This window comes from Cricetulus griseus, chromosome 2 (assembly GCF_003668045.3).
Source record: "Cricetulus griseus strain 17A/GY chromosome 2, alternate assembly CriGri-PICRH-1.0, whole genome shotgun sequence".
NCBI classification, from domain to species: domain Eukaryota; kingdom Metazoa; phylum Chordata; class Mammalia; order Rodentia; family Cricetidae; genus Cricetulus; species Cricetulus griseus.
The window spans coordinates 48,021,909-48,038,532 of NC_048595.1; the positions used below are offsets into that span (position 1 = coordinate 48,021,909).

Consider the following 16,624-nt stretch of genomic DNA (forward strand, 5'->3'; position numbering starts at 1 on the left):
CAGTTTTTATGTGGGTTCTGGGGGTTCAGACTCGGGTTCTGACATTTGTGTGGCCAGTTGTTTTAATCAATGAGTCACCTCCCGAAGCCAGCTTTTGAAAATCTTAGTAACATAAAACCAGCAAATCATAATTAGAGGCTAGCTAGAAAACAAGGTCAACATAGATGAATCTGTGAGCTGCCCAAACTACATATAGACTACGGGGGTACAGTGACTAATGAGCATTCATGTAAAAGGAATTAATGAGAAAACACCAGGCAGGGGGCATTGCTATAAAGACAAATAGTGGAAAACCCCATTGATAGGACTAGGAATGTAGCTCAATTGGTAGAATGCTTGCCTACCATACATGAGGCCTTGGGTTTGAGCCCCAGTGACACATAAGACTAGGCATGGTGGTACATGCCTGTAATCCCAGCATTTAGAAGGTGGAAATGGGAAGATCAGATGTTCAAGGTCATCTTGGGTTACACAGTGAGTTCAAGCTCAGCCTGAGTTATGTAAGACACATGTCAAAAGAAAAGGACAACCGCACTAAGTAGGACTTTTTAAACTTTGTTTTTAAGTGACCTTCAACTCACTTGAAAGCTAAAAACAGAACAAAATGAGAGCAGCGAGTGAAGCTGCATTCTCTCGAGTCCATGGGATTCAAGCATTTCTAAAACACTGACTCAACAAGCAACCAGGAGCTAGAGAAAGCTGGGAGGACACTAGCAAGGTTGAAGGCCCTGGTTGCCAGCAAGAGTGATGCTTCCTGGGGCTCTACTGTGATACAACAAGACCTTGGGTGGTCCTCAATTTCTCCCTGGCAAACAGAAGTGCTGTCACCTTCACTCAGCCCTGGGCAGACTGAAATTCAGAAACTTGCTCTTGTTTGAGTCCAGGAAACGCTACACTAGACTCCAGTTCAAATCTCCCAGCTCCAGGCTCCAGATAATCATCACAAAAATCAATTATAAAATGAACGTGATGCCTGCCAATCACTGAGCTGTATGGAGACAACTGCCCTTGGATTTCTCACTAATGAGCAAGGACGAAAACCTCCTTGAGCTTCCCTAAAGTGAGATGCCACTTCCAAAGCTGCACACACCAAGCTGACGACAGCCTGCTTCCTGGGGTGGGGCTGACCCATTCTAGAAATAGAGCCTGAGAACCAAAGCAGTGAACCAGCACTTCCCACTGTCACGATGCAGCGGGGCATGTGGCTCACAAGTTTACAGCTATGACGTCACTGGCACAATGCTCTCCCACACCTGTGAGGCAGCAGATCAGCAGTACCTACACTGTTTCGGGCAATGCAGTCCAGGACGCACATCCCTTGACCTCACCTCTATGGGAACACTGGGGTTAGCAGGGTGACTGTGACCGTCAGAGGACAAAGGGTAAGCCACCTGTTTCTAGTCGAAGCTAACCAGTGGAGAAGACACTAAAGACTTCTAAGATTACTGGAGCACTTTTAATATCACCTCGTTTTAGAAATTCTCCAAGAACCAAAGATGAAATGTGCATACTACAGATGAAATCTCAAGAGTTACTCTTTACCATATGCTCACTGGCATTATCCCCAACCAAGCAAAGTAAGAGGGTGTTTATTGTTTTGTCTTATTTTTGAGACAGGGTCTTACTATATAGCCCTGGCTGGCCTGAAACTCCCTATGTAGACAAGGCTGGGCTGAAACTGTCAAAGATCCACCTGCCTCTGCCTCCCAAGTGTGGGATTAAAGGCATGTGTTACCACCACCCAACTCAAATTAAACTTTTAACAAGGCTACCCAGATAATTAAGTGTTAGTCCTGTGATCCAAATGCAGCTATTAATTCTAAACTTGGTATTGTTTCTTTTTGGAGGGACAGAATACTTGAGCCTTACATCTATGTCTGCCATTAATAGCTGGTATGCTTAGACAGCATCTCTATGATTTTACAGACAGAACTAACTGGTGTTGATGGTGTCTTATAGCTCCGACATGAATACACCTAGCAGCATAGGACTACGAAGAGTTAAATTATCAAATGTCCTTAGGATGGTTTGTCTTAAAACTTGGCCATGGAACACTGCTGTTTTCTTTCTTTCTTTCCTTCTTTCTTTCTTTCTTTCTTTCTTTCTTTCTTTCTTTCTTTTTTAAAGATTTATTTATTTATTATGTACACAGTGTTCTGCCTGCATGTATGTCTGCAGGCCAGAAGAGGGCACCAGAATACAAATGGTTGTGAGCCACCATGTGGTTGCTGGGAATTGAACTCAGGGCCTTTGGAAGCCCAGGCAGTACTCTTAACCACTGAGCCATCTCTCCAGCCCCCGAACACTGCTGTTTTCTATCTTGGGATTTTGCTTTCCTGACGAACCTTTTATTCTTCCTGATAAATCAAAATTGGATGGGAGAAAGCAAAACACAGAAGAGCCACGATGTAGGATGTGAGATCCCAGATTCCCATCCAGCCATCACCAATGGAAACTCTTCACATGAGCTCTGTGATTCTAGTTACCCTTCTCACAAAAGAGGCATCCAGAGCTTCACAAGCCAAGACCAGACCGGAGCCTTCAGAGAAGATTAAGGCCTAGTGTGAGTGAGGGTTCCGATAGCATCCCCCAAGCCTAGATGGTTGAGATTCATCTCTTTTACCCTTCCTGATGCAGTATCATCTTAATGGTGACAGTCACATGGGTAGCTGGCTTGTGCTGGTTATTCTGAGGCTGTAAAGAATCTCTTGTACCCAGCTACATCATCTTGCAAATGTTAATGCTGTGGCTCACCCAGAAAAGGAAGGGCCAAGTCTGTGGTGATGTGTCTACTGAAACTAGCTGAGTATGTATGGCTCAGACTCCTTACAAAGACCAGCCACAATTCTCTCCCCAACCATGCTGCTGGCTTGAGCCCCTCAAGCATATTCTGATATAACCAGACACTTCTCTGTACAGCCAGGGTATATCCAGAAAACTAGAATTCAAAGCGTTACAGGAGGTCTGAGGGAAAGCTCCGAGTCCACAGGTCAAGTTGGGACCCCTGCTCCATCAATTCTCAGCTGCTTGAACAAATGCTGCTAATTAAACTGTAAGTTTCTATTTCGTCAACTATGAAGTGGAGATAATGATAACATCTGCCTCCTGATTTTTATAAGAACCGAGTCATGTTTAATCATGTATTATTCTTTATCTGGCAAGTGGCGAGTATCACACAAATATCAGCTGCTGTAGTAAATAACAGCTCATCCATCTCCGTCTCCAAGCAGAAACAACCAAAGCAGACTCAAGGCTCCAGCCCTGAGAAAAGGAAATTAAGAGCATGGAGTTCAGCCTAGGGACCGAGATGCCTGCTGCCATACAGTGTCTTCTGGATGCTACAGAGAAGCTGCACCCATGACATCTCAACCATACGGCTGGCTAAACAGTGTCAGTGCCAGTGGACATGCCAACACAGACAGAGGAAACCTACTAGGTTCCACTCCTAGACAAAGAGTTACAGAAAGTCAATGGCTGTGGAGCAAAGGAGACTACCTTTTTCCAAGGGATGAGCTCCCTGATAGGATACCCAATCCCAAGTAGTCAGTCCTAAAGATATATGAGCAACACTCAAGGGATTCAGTGGGTTGATAGAGATGTAATGATAATAATTAAGAAACGAGAGATTATGTATTTGAGAGGGGAGGGGGGATATAGGAGCTGGAGGAGGGAGGAGGAAAAGGGTGAAATGATGCAAATACAGTACTGGTATGAAATTCACAAAATAAATAAAAACTTTAAATTAAAAAAAGAGTATGGAGTTCAAATATATCCCCACACCTTTTTACCAAAATGACAATATTTGTATTTTCCTTATGTTCTTCCAAAGAACTCTCAAAGAAACCAGAAAAGTTCAGCTAACTAAAATATTTGAGTTCTACCCGCTTGGCCCAAGAGTTACTTCTAAAATCTGAGATAAAAGAGAATTATGGGAAGATTACCTTCTCCCACTCGTAGGGTGGGTGACGCGGAGGCGGAGGTGGCGGCGCGGCGTGGTGTGGAGTGCGCAGACGCAGGTCCACTGGGATGAAACACATCTTCTACCCCAGCCTGTCCTGCCTGGGCAGGACCTGTGGCACCTCCACCCCCAAACAGGTCACTCAGCAGTTCAGAATTGCTGGGAGGAGCTGCCAGGGGAGAGAAGTTCGTGCTCACATCAGACCCTTCCAGGCCCAGAAGGTCCACCTCTTCCGGGGGAGGAGGGGCCGCTGGCTCCTGCTCCTTGCCGTGCTTCCTGGCTCCATGAGGCTTGTCACCGTTGGCATTGCCATGCGGACTTGAGAGGGTCAGTAGTTCATCATCCGACTGCTCACTTTCCTGATTCACCAGGGCAGCGTGGTCCTCCTCACAGAAAGCCTTTTCTGATTTCTGATCTGAGAAAGGCCAATGGGAAATAAATAATTGGATGACTGACCGCTGGATCAGGTGAGTTTTGTTATGTGTACCTTGTTCCGGAAAGAGAAGACACACCAGCCCTGAGCAAACAGTGTTTTCAGACCCCTGCCAATGCAAAAGCTTTCATTTCAAAGCATTCTCAGCTGCTTTCAACATCTGCAAAGCAGTATAACTTAAGGACTAAGAGGCGAAATTCTGGGTCCAGGCTCCATCTGGAACCCAGCTCCATCCCTCACTGGCCGTGTAACACTGAGTAAGTAACTTTACTTCTCTGTATCTTGATTTCCACCTCAGCTAAACAGGGGTGATACATACTACACAGTGCACAGGCTGCTATAAGAATTACATGAGATGATAATAAAAAAAAGAACTCGGATCAATAACAAGTAGCACCTCAATGCTGATTCCCAGACACTATGTGGGGTGCTACAGAAAATGACAGTAACACCCAGTCCATCGCCCTTTATTTCTTTCTCCACGTGACCTGAAGCAGAAGCAACCACCCTAAGAAGCAAATTCAATGGTTCTTCCCCACAATCTTCTCAACATCTGGAAAAGATATTTTCCACATAAAATGGGCTAAGGTGAGATGCTTCCGCTGGGGAGAAAGGAAAGGCTTCTGTGCACCTGTCCAGGCCCTGCTCGTGAGACTTATCTTCCACGGCACTTTGTTATCTCATGCCAGACAGGCCCACAATCTAAATGGGGGGCAGGTTCACACTTGTGAGCCCCAACTCTGAAACGCGAAGATCTGTGGGAAGGACAAGGCTGGTCTGGGTTTGCTGGTGTGAGCTCATCAGAAGAGTATCAGGAGGATCTATGACTACCTGTGGGCTTCTGCTGCCTCCCACAAGTTACTACTGATTTGTCCCACTGTAGAAACATTAATGTTTGATTGCAGGCTGTCATCTAAGATGCCACCGGTAGTAGTTTTAGATAATTTTACATCATGTAAAAGCCCCAACCAAATAAGAGAATGCACCTGTGCTAAAACAGAGATTCATTCTTTTTAAAGAGATTTTACGTGTGAGTGCCTGCGTCTATGTCTATGTACCATGCGTGTGCCTCTGGAGGTCAGAAGAGAACATAAGATCCCCAGAAATTGTAGTTACAATTGGTCCTCTGTAAAAGCATCAAGTGTTCTTAACCACTAAGCCATCTCTCCAGTGCCACAAAATTATTTCTACATATTAACATGGCAATGGGAAGGTGAGAGCAATGTTTTATGAGAAGCCATTCCTATGAGAAAGATGCAAGGTAAGGACCAAGGAGAGGCTGACGATCCATCTGCAAGTCATATCCAGCTGGGTTTCTAGGACAGAGATGCTTCCATTGCATTGTACAAAAGAAAAATTTGTAAGCAAACCTTTTCATCCAAAGGCATCAGATAAGTATTTTTTAACTTAACACTGAAAATGGCTACAGCCTGTAGGAATACTATGTTACATTCACACATCAGAGGAAGGTCAGTCAAGAAAATGTTGGCTAGGCCATCTCTGAAGCTAAATTCCCACTCCTTTCACATAAAAAGTCTTGACTGTTTGATTCTATACAACACTTAGTAGTTAACCTCTGCAAACTGCAAAGCAAGAATGGCCAGTGTACATAACTAGAATGCCCATGGCTGTCTCCTCCTCAACATAATAATGCCAAGTGCAAGGTTGAGAAAGGGCCTGGAAATGCCTCCCGGTGTGGGAGAAAATAGCACAGTGGTAGGGCCTTGCCTAGGTTAATGATTGCTAAAGCAACTAGCAGAGATACAGGACACGTGACTCCTTTCACCATGCCAGGGCAAGACCCCTCCTGTCTTACTAGAGGTACAGTGCTTGAGACAATACTCAACTTTATGTCTTTAGAATATGTGCCTGAAGGTAGGAAACTGAACTCTTTTTAGTCGTTCTGAGTTGTCAGCAGCCTAAGGAGAGATCCTGGAATATATCACAGTTCATCAGTCTTGGAGGATGTGGCTTGGAAACATTGAGCAAACAAAGAAGGTAGAATTTAGCCTACACTGGCTTTCTGGTCAGTCTGAGCACTCATGCCTTGAAAGCAGGCAAGTTGCCTGATTTAAAAAACAAATGAAGGGGCCCGGCGTTGGTGGCATATGCCTTTAATCCCAGCACCCGGGAGGCAGAGGCAGGCGGATCTCTGTGAGTTCGAGGCCAGCCTGGTCTCCAGAGCGAGTGCTAGGATAGGCTCCAAAGCTACAGAGAGAAACCCTGTCTCGAAAAAACAAAAACAAACAAACAAACAAAACCCAAAAAACAAAAAAACAAAACAAAAACAAAAAATGAAGGGAAGGGTCTGAAATAATGGAGAAAGGAAACTTTAGTGAGATTGCTTCAAGAAATGTCTTAATAAAACCACTAGACAACTTAGTCACTTAATCACCCCATCATCCTAATTTAGAGGTTTACCATACCTTGCCAACAGAGGGAGGCAAAGAAGCCACCTTGCCCAAGATTTCTGGGATGGTCTGGAGGGAGATCTGCAGGAGCCTGGCCTGCAAGACAAAAGCCCACACAGGGTCACCAGAACATAGGGAACAAAGCAAAGCAGTAAAAAACACAGAGGCTGCATCCCAAAAACCCAAACCGGCCATGACTCACGCATACCTCCTAAGGCCAGAGTATCCTGATGCTCCTGCTGAGAGGAGAAGAGGATGCTGGGGTTCACATCTTTTGTGCAGTAGTGCTCCCATGGTGGAGTTAAATCGATCACTTTGTCTTGGGGCTGTACTTCTATATCCAGTGTCACTTGGAACAGCTGAGGATATTTTTCTGGTACATCACATGCATCTAACTCAGGCCTAATGGAAAGAAAAACACAGCACCAGCAGTGCCATCAGCAGGATGCTCAACACGAGGCTCAGCTCAAGCTGACGAGTTCAGCTCTAAAGTCACTTCTAGGTGGACTAAGTCACTAACCCGGTGTCACTTTATTTCGGGATGCTTCAGTTTCCTCATGTAGACAAAGCAGAGCAATACTTGCTCAAGTCCTTTGACTACTACCAAGCACACTAACAAAAGCACTGTGAGAAGCAGGGTTCAGACATCTGGCCAGTATGCCCTGGCATGGATAAATAAATAGGTCACCAAAACAATGAGACGGACCCAAAGCTATCTTCTCAGCCTGAACCCCTGAATCTTTCATAGCTCCCTGTTTCCTGGCTCCAGCAATCCCCGCTACCCCAGATTCAGCCACACCCTGAGATGCATAGTCACATTATGCTATAGCAACCTCGGGTCAATATGTGGTGCAGCTGGGTTCCCCAGCACCTCTTTCACAGTGCCCTAGCCAGACACCCCTTATGAGGGGCCACTGCTTATGCCATCCCAGAAATTACTGCCATTCCTGTTGGGCATAAGCATCCACAAACACAAAGGAGAGAAGTCACGATTCCTTGTTCCCTAACAGGGACCTTCTGTTAACTCTGTGATACCTATGCATTTCTTAAGACCAACCACACTCAGTGTGGGACTTTGGAGGTGGCAGCATGCTGGTACAGATACTCAGGGCTCCTGGCTATGCTGGTAAAGACCTCAGGTCCCTACAGCACTTACTTGGTAAACTTTAAAACTGTTGTGTCCAGTGGTATGAATCCAGAATGGAACTGGAGCTGGAATATCTGTGTGTTGGTCACCTAAAAATATGTGCAAGAAGCATGATCAGTAAGAGAAAAGAGAGTCTGCACCAAAAAACTGGATTTGAGGAGCCAGTACTTTCCATTGCTTCTTTATCTGATTCTTTGTGGAATATGAATATTAAATGAACCCCCAGCTTAATTGCTAGTTTCTCTTCTCCAGAGCAAGCCAATACCCACTGATATCCCATGTTCTTATATAGTCTTTCTTCCTAGAGTGTCCTTCTCCAAAACAAACTCATCCTTTAAGGCCCACCTCCACAGTCTGCCTGGCCACCACTAGGTAAAACAAACTGTTCCAATGACAGTGCCACATCTGTCCTCTGATGCAGAAGAGTGGATATTCATATATGCTTGACTTGCCCCCTCCTCAGATCAGTTTTGCAAAACTAAGAATATAATATTACTTTTGTTAATCCAAAACACTAGGCAATGGATGGAATATGTGATCAATTAAGATATAATTACTTGCACCATCTTTCCTAATATCCAAAGATTAGAAATAATTCAAACATGGAGAATCAATAAATTTGGTGTATCCATTCAATGGAACATTACTTAACTATGTAAAAGCATGAAATACTGATACATGTTAAAACACAAATGAACCTCCAACATATCACACTGAGTAAAAAAAGTTAGCCACAATAGACTGCATACTATATGATTCCATTTATATGAAATGTTCCCAAATAAAGTCTACAGAAACAGGAAAAAAAAAAAAAAAGATTCACAGTGGTTAGAAGGCAAGCAGGGAAGGAGGGATGGTTTGTGACTACTAATGGGTCAAGGTTTCTTTTAGGGGTAAAGAAAAGATTCTTAAATAAGAGAATTCTAACAGCAGCAACACCTTTTGAATACACTAAAAATCACTGCATTTGGGGGAGGAATCCTAGGAATCCAACTCAGGTAATTAGGCTTGGTTGCGAGGCGGTTTACCTGTTGAGCCATCTCTCATGGAGAATTTTTTAACTATACATGTTTATAGTTTATAGTGATCCCCTAAACACAGCACTAAAAGAAAGACTTGGCTTCTCAAGAATGTAGTTTGTTGAGGTTCTGGGACTGTCTACCCATGATGGTGTATAAGTCACAACCTGCCTCAATCTCCATTCCCTCCCACCATGATGAAGAAGACAGACATCAGCAGGTTTTAAGAGTCTTTATCACTCTAAACTCCCAAGTCAACCAAGCCCAAAATGATAGAGAAAAGACCCAGTAGTATTCATATTACAAATTCAGGTGGGTTATAGTCTGAGTCTTCCTAAAAGCTTACCTTAGCCTGCAGTCGGCTACCGATGGTTGACCGCAGGTGATACATGGAAACGATGACATCGCCTTGGACTGTAATGTTCAGGGGGATGAAGATTTTCCCATCTTGGACACGGTATTCTCTTTAAATGGAGATCAGAAGAGACCATGAAAGCGTCCAGTGTGGTACCATCACAGACACAGGAATGTTCCTTTATGGCTCTAAGGGACCTGTTTACCAAGGCTTGGACCAAGAAACTACTTCCTGTTTTGTGCAAAGGTAGGAATGTAGCCAGCATTGACTGAATGTAGACTGTTTCTGAGCTGGTAGAGCACTGACCAGATACAGGTCTTCTCTCTCCATCTCATCTGGACTTCTAGACAGATCCTGTTTTCCTCAAATCACCATGCTTCATACAGTAAAAATCAACCAAGGTCAGAATAGAGAGAGAAATGTCATACTCTCCCAGGGTCTAGAATTCTGACTCCTAAATTAACCTATTGCCAACTAAGTCTATGCTGTGTTACCAGCCACTCCCTTGTCTCCTAAATCCCTCCCGCTGGTGCCTGTTCTTCTTTTTAGACTATATATGTACTTTAAGTACATCATCAGTATGGTGGTTTGAATGAGAATGGTCCCCATTGGCTCATATATTTGAATAGTTGGTCCCGGTTGGTGGAACTGTTTGGGAAGGATTAGGAGGTGTGGACTTATTGGAGGAGGTGCATCCCTGGGAGAGGACTTGAGGATTCAAAAATCCACCCTACTCCCAGCTAGCTCTATCTGCCTCCTGATAGTTGTGTTAAAATGTGAGCTCTTAGCTACTGCACCAGCACCATGCCTGCCTGTCTGCTGCCATCCTCCCCACATGATGGTCATGAACTCACCGTCTGAGACCATACACCCCCAATAAACTCTTTTTTTCTATAAGTTGCCTTGGTCATGGTATCTTAGCACATTAATTTAAAAGTAACTAGGAAAGTCATCTACCCAAATCACTGAGTTTCCTTTTCAAATGTCCAGGTCCTCTATGCCTACCCATCTCTATCATCTGGACTCCTACATGATACCACTGGATAAAGGAGGAAAATCCTTGGATTCAGCTGTGCTTATCTTTGATTACACCAGTTGGGCTTAAAAAAAAAAAAAAAAACAACTCATCACAGCAATAAGCAGGAAGAATCCAACTTACACAGGAATTAAGCATGCAAGAAGAGACAGCATGGTGACTTACTTCATTCGCTCAAAGTCTGTGCATGTTGAATATATTTTGGTTTCTCCAATCAGTACATCACAGTATGGGCGACACCCATTTCTCTGCTTATTGAAGAAGGGAATTGGGCTGACAGTGACTGCCTTGATTGTGAGTGGCTTGAAGTGGGGGCGGTAGGGCTTGTCTGCAAGTAGGTCGCACATGTAGCCCAAGTACCTGAGACAGAAGATGGCCATTCTATGAGCCCATTGTAGCAGAAGAATTAGACAATTTCTGCTGTGAAGTTTGCATTTGTAAATCAAATTACAGGAAAAATGTACTCTGCACATTCCTTAACATTAACCACCAAAGAGGAATTGGGACAGTTAAGAAAGCTTGTAGATCAGAGTTGGAGCCATGGCTCAGTGGTTAAGAGCACTTGCTACTCTTGCAGAGGACCCAGGTTTGGGTTCCAGCACCCATATGGTTGCTCACCCACTCTGTAACTTCAGGTCCAAGAGGATCTGCCACCCTCTTCCGGCTTCACAGGCACCAAGCATGTATGTGTAGTACATACATACATGTGGGCGAAACACCCGTATACATAACAGAAACATAAATAAATCTTCTTTAAATGAGAGAAACCTTGTCTCCACTGACATGCTGAGCCGAAAGCAGAGTGTTTACTCAGTCAGAAGCTTGTGGCGGTGTTATGCTAGCCTGCTAAGCATGTCAGCCACAGGCAGATTTGGATAAACTTTTGAATTTATTATCAGGAATTTTATCCAAAGAAATAAGAAGATGAAATTTAAATAAGAACAGAGAAAGTAATTCCAACTCCAGGGAAGAAAATATATCAGCTGTCTATAAATGGGCTTCCATTTTAAAGCCACTTTCCTATTATCTATTATAACCAATATCTATCTATTACACCCTGTATCTCAGCCATAAGAAAAATTAAGCTCTAAAATACATACATACTCTTTCTATAGTTTTGCATTTTCATGCAGTGATCACCAGTGTGTCTTAATAAAGACCTAAAGCATAAACTGGAAGGCACTGGGAGCTCAGACAGGAGAGAGCAGTCAAGCTATGTTCAGTGGGTATTTTTAGAGTGGTGCCTAGCACAGCCTTCTCGTCCAGTTCTCACTCATGCTTCCTCTCCTCTTAAAGGAGGACAGTAAATGCTAAGTATCAGACCCTAGGACAAGCGGCTAAGGTGCCTATGCAGCATTTCAAAAGCAGACCTGGCTACCAGGTTCTCCCAGGATTCTTCAGTCCCTACCTGTTACCAGGGCATGGCTGGTATACCCCGCCCTCTGCCCCCTGAACTCTCCAGCCAGAGGCTCTTCCCTATATAACTCAGCCATTTTGGTCACTCACCTCTTTTTTTTGTACCTCTGCCCTCTTGACTGCTGCTTCTGGCTGCTTCTCTCCCCTTTCCATTTCCCTCTCCTCCCGACGTGGTCCAGCTCAGTCTGGCCATGTCCACTCTGGATTCTCCCAGATATCTTTGCTTCTGGCTATGCTCTCCCTCACATCTACAACAAACTTTCTCTTCCACCTTACCTAGGAGCAGTCTTGACCTTGCCTTTTTATTTCTTTTTTTTTTTTCATTCAGTAAACATTGGCAAATTTAAAAGTTTTCTTAGCATTTTAAAAATCACAGACTTTCAAATAAGGGTTCATGGACCTGCATGAAAACCCAATATTATCATCCATTTTAATTGTCATTATAGTTCAGAATAACACCAGATCAATTAGAAAAAAATTAAACAAGAGCTCCCAGGAAGCCAACCTTCTGCAGTACCCGGGCATCACTTAACCCACACCCTGCACTTCCATTACTGTACCTCCTGTGGGATGGAGACAGTCCAATTCCCGGTCGCTTTGCGTAGAGCAATCGAACAGCGGGGCCAGGAGTAGAGTAGAGATTACAGAAAATGAACATAGCACCAACCAGAATTGACGATGCAGCCCGTCCGTCCTGTCAAAGAAGACCCACAAACTCATCAGAAACATCAAATCCCAGGAAAGCCAGCTTGCAGAGAAAACAGAGGCACCTCCTAATGACTAATGGGTACTTGTATATCACTTGGTAATTGTTCAAGACCAAAAATCTGTCCCTGCTGCGAAATCAGAGAGTAGCAAGAAAAGACTTTTCTTAGGATAAAATTGACTCTAGCTCATCCAAGAAGCTCAGCAAACAAATTCCACACTTGCATATATTTTCTGAGAACTAGAACAACTCTGGACTAGAGGCATTATAATGGAAGTAAAGAGCCCAGGATTAGATGGTACCTTTAGAACATGCTATATATGCACTCCACCCATCCTGTGTGCTCATTAATGCAAACAGCTTCATTCATTGTACAAATCAATGTATTATGCAATGATTATCTCCTACTGAAATGCATGTATTGAAATACTAATTCCTAATGTAAGGGTACTAGAACCAAAGATTGGGGTTCTGGTATAATCAGGTCATATCAGACAGACCCTTATGAATTCTTTCTCTTTCTTTGTTCTCTCCTCTCCTCGGGAGAGGACAGTTATGTGCCACCTGGGAAACAGACAGATCTACTAGATCAGCAAACAGCCTGAGCTGGGCTTACAACCTGTGAATTCCTTGTTACAGCATCCTGTCACCTGGCTGATGGATGGTAACTAAGCCTCTCCTAGAATAAGCAAAAAGGAAATTGCTTCTACATGAAGTATCACTCACCAATTTACAAACTGTTTCCTGTTATGTGTGTTGAGTTAAAGTCTGCTCCTCCACAATTTTTTTTTTTGTTGTTGTTTTTCCAGACAGTCTCACTATGTAGCCCTGATTGGAACTCAGTGTGTAAACAGAACAGGTTAGCCTCAACTCAGAGATCCACTCGCCTTTGCCCACCAAGTTCTAGGAACTAAAGGTGTGGACCACCACACATAATTTTCCTCCACAGCTTCTAGTCAACTATCTTTATTCTTCAGCCCATGAAGGAAGAAACTCACTCCTTTTCCTTGGGCCACCCTTCACCTAGCTGAAATGCCTTTCCATTCCATCAGCACTTCTGATTCCAGATGAAGGCCAGCTCAATCCTTTCAGAAGGAAATCTCCCATGATGCATGCATGCATGAATGCATGTATACAGATGCCCCAAGAGGTGCTTGGAGGTAGTTATAGACAGTTGTGAGCTGCTGGATGTGGGTGCTGAGAACCAAACTCCGGTGCTCTATAAGAACATACCTTCTTACTCAGCCAGTTATCTAGCTCACTAGAAGAACATTTAAAATCCAGGTTCATCCTGGGACCATCCCCATTCTGAGAGAAGTGGTCAAGCTTACTTTCCATGTCTTCATCCCCACTGCTGATTTTTTTTAAACATAATCAAACAAAGCTTTCACCCATGAGGATGTTGGTGTATTAATCACCTGCCACTCCAAGCATCTGCCATAACCCAACTGAAAATCAAATAACCCATCTCAGATTACTTCATCTTAACCCAAAGAAATTTGGTAATTTCAAGCTAAAACTCCATTAACTTTCCCAATTAGTCTATTTGTCTCATTGAAAAATGTTTAGTTGGTTTGATCCTTATATCAGCTGAGCCTATAGGCTTCTCTTTTTTTTTCTAACAGTTTTAAGTTATACGGGAAGGTTCATTTGACTTATTCCTGAGGACCCACAGTCCTGCAGGATCAACTACCTCCATCTTTTGGGAGGGGGATTCTCTTTGCTTCCCAAGGACCTCTTCTTCATGTTTTCTCATAGAATACAGGGAATCCATAGTTGTTTCTGCACGCGCTGTCAGCGATTTGTCACAGTATTTAAGTCCTGAAAAATGGGCTAATTTGGGGCACTGCAAGGCTACATATCCTACCACCCCAATACCTGCCAACTTTATCTCATCAGCTGACCCTGCCAGCCTGACATGTGTCCCCCTGCAGAAAAGACACAGTGAAGGGGTTAGAGTTATACCTCATGCCTCAAGAATTTGTTAACCTTTGTTCTGAACATAGAAAGGGGGTGAGGGATGAGCAACACTTTTCTTACTCATCATTCCTTCAAGAACGTAGCCTCCCTGTCACTCTTTTTTTTTTTTTTTAAGATTTATTTATTTATTATGTGTACAGTGTTCAGCCTGCATGTACATCTGCAGACCAGTAGAGGGCACCAAATCTCATTACAGATGGTTGTGAACCACCATGTGGTTGCTGGGAATTGAACTCAGGACCTTTGGAAGAACAGGCAGTGCTCTTAACCGCTGAGCCATCTCTCCTGCCCCCCCCCCCCCCCGCCACTCTTAATGGATCATAGCTCTTAGACGTATGTCTACTCATTTTATCTATCACACAGGTCTTTTATTAAGTTTTATTTTTTATTAAAGGACTAGTATATGCTATTGGTTTAAATAAATCGATGACATTCACAGGAGTGCTAGTGCACAGCTTCTATTCCTTTCCCCAGACTAGTCAAGTCCTCCTGACTCATTTTGCATGTCTTTATAAGTGATGCTAAGGATGTCCTGCCAGTCAACAGTCCTTTGTCAACCTCTCTTTCTTCCTCTTCATAGAGTTTTTCCCCCCCTGCCCTTAGTATTTACTCATACCCCACATTCTTAGAACTGTCTTCATTTAAGCTCAACCAGAAATGACATTGACGGAAAAGATGATTGCTCTGCCTCTAAGAACAGCTGCGGATGCTGCCTAGGGAAGAATCTGTGCCTCAAGAAGTCGGGGAGATATTCTGAGCATTGTAGGCACCCTTAGCCATCCAGCAGTTTCTGTAACAGGTGCCAGACTGCTGCCCGAGACTTGCACAAAGGTGGCAGCTGGCCTTCAGGCACTCATCATAGGCCTCTGACATTCTTCATGGGGCTTCACCATGATCACACAGGTAGGATGCTTGGAGCCTGAAGCTGCACCCAAGTCCACCTTAGAGAGGATATCCGATGAGCCATCTCGACAGCCTTGTTTCATGTCATCTTTCTTTTTCAATTTTTTTTTATGTGCACGGGTGTTTTGTCTGAATATATTTTGTGTACTACATGCATGCTTGGTACCTAAGGTCAGAATAGGACATTGGATCACAGAGCTATACAACAAGCAGTTGTAAGCCACCAGGCATTGACTCTGAGAACTATACATGGGTCCTCTGTAAGAAGAGCAAGCACTCTTAACCACCGAGACACCTCTTCAGCCCTCTTTCGTCACCTTCTTTAACTTGTTCCAATCACTAGCCACAAAATGGTGGTTTAGGGTGACCAACAGTTCATGGTAAGTATGATCACCATTGTAACAAACATCTCCACCTGCATGTAAAGTCTCTTCTTTATTTTGGTCACTATACTGACCATGACAATCAAATCCCCCATATGAATCCACAAAACCTTGGATTTTTTAATTCACTATGGAGCTTCTTCTAGCTTCCTTAAACTTTTAGAAAAAGTTTAAGTGAAAATCCCCAATGCACTTAAGGTTGCCTAGGACCTAAAAGTAACCTGCTCTTTGAGTGATCCATTGTGCCTCTAAAAGGGAAGCCCTGCAGCCTCTCCCATGAAATGCTTACAGACACCGGGTGTTTTGTGTTGCTTGACAAGTACTGGTTAGTTAAAACAGAAATATAAAGAGGTTCTTCAACTGGCCTCTCTTTTTCAGCCAGCTGGCTCTTAAGGAGGGGGAAGTTGTCCAGTCACTTCAGCAAAACAAAACAGCAGCAACACAAACTGACTGATGTTTGTAGAAGGGACAGACCATTTCCAGCACTTATGCTCAGGCTCAGTGTGTTCATATACACAGCCACTTGCTCAGATCCTTTGTGTCAAAGTTCAGAGAAAATGTCTTCCTACAAGAGGACAGACAGTTCAGTGGGAAATGGACAGGGAACAGCCTGGGGTGACACTATGTATTAAACACATAGATGCACAGTGAGAATGTCTGTGTTGTGAAAACACCCAAGAGTTAGAAAGATGTTGCTGGAAGTTGAGTTTTAAGATATAGTTAAGAAGCCTGAGAGGAAGGGCTGGGGAAAGGGGAGGTAGGAAACCCAAGCCAGATGATCTTTCCATCCCTTTTGGGGGTTATTTGGCAATACAGTTGGTCACAAGGGCATAAATGTCACTTTCTCTTAGTTTTATTTTAACACAACTAGTTGAGA

The 16,624-nt window shown here is 43.7% G+C and overlaps 1 protein-coding gene and 1 long non-coding RNA gene across 2 annotated transcripts in view; one reads left to right on the top strand and one right to left on the bottom strand.

Annotated features, from left to right (window-relative positions):
* The window catches only part of Dnajc6 (DnaJ heat shock protein family (Hsp40) member C6), a 50,374-nt gene that overhangs the window by 18,880 nt on the left and 14,870 nt on the right, over positions 1-16,624 (bottom strand). Inside the window, exons 5-11 of the mRNA XM_027400504.2 lie at positions 12,336-12,469; positions 10,525-10,719; positions 9,315-9,432; positions 7,959-8,038; positions 7,011-7,204; positions 6,818-6,898; positions 3,942-4,373 (exon numbers count right to left, since the gene is read on the bottom strand). Of these exons, the coding sequence (XP_027256305.1) occupies positions 3,942-4,373; positions 6,818-6,898; positions 7,011-7,204; positions 7,959-8,038; positions 9,315-9,432; positions 10,525-10,719; positions 12,336-12,469 (1,234 nt within the window). The remainder of the gene's footprint in view (positions 1-3,941; positions 4,374-6,817; positions 6,899-7,010; positions 7,205-7,958; positions 8,039-9,314; positions 9,433-10,524; positions 10,720-12,335; positions 12,470-16,624) is intronic.
* Positions 4,288-10,443, top strand: LOC113834003. Its single transcript, XR_003482255.2, has 2 exons — positions 4,288-4,425; positions 10,314-10,443. It is a non-coding gene; the product is annotated as an uncharacterized LOC113834003 (long non-coding RNA).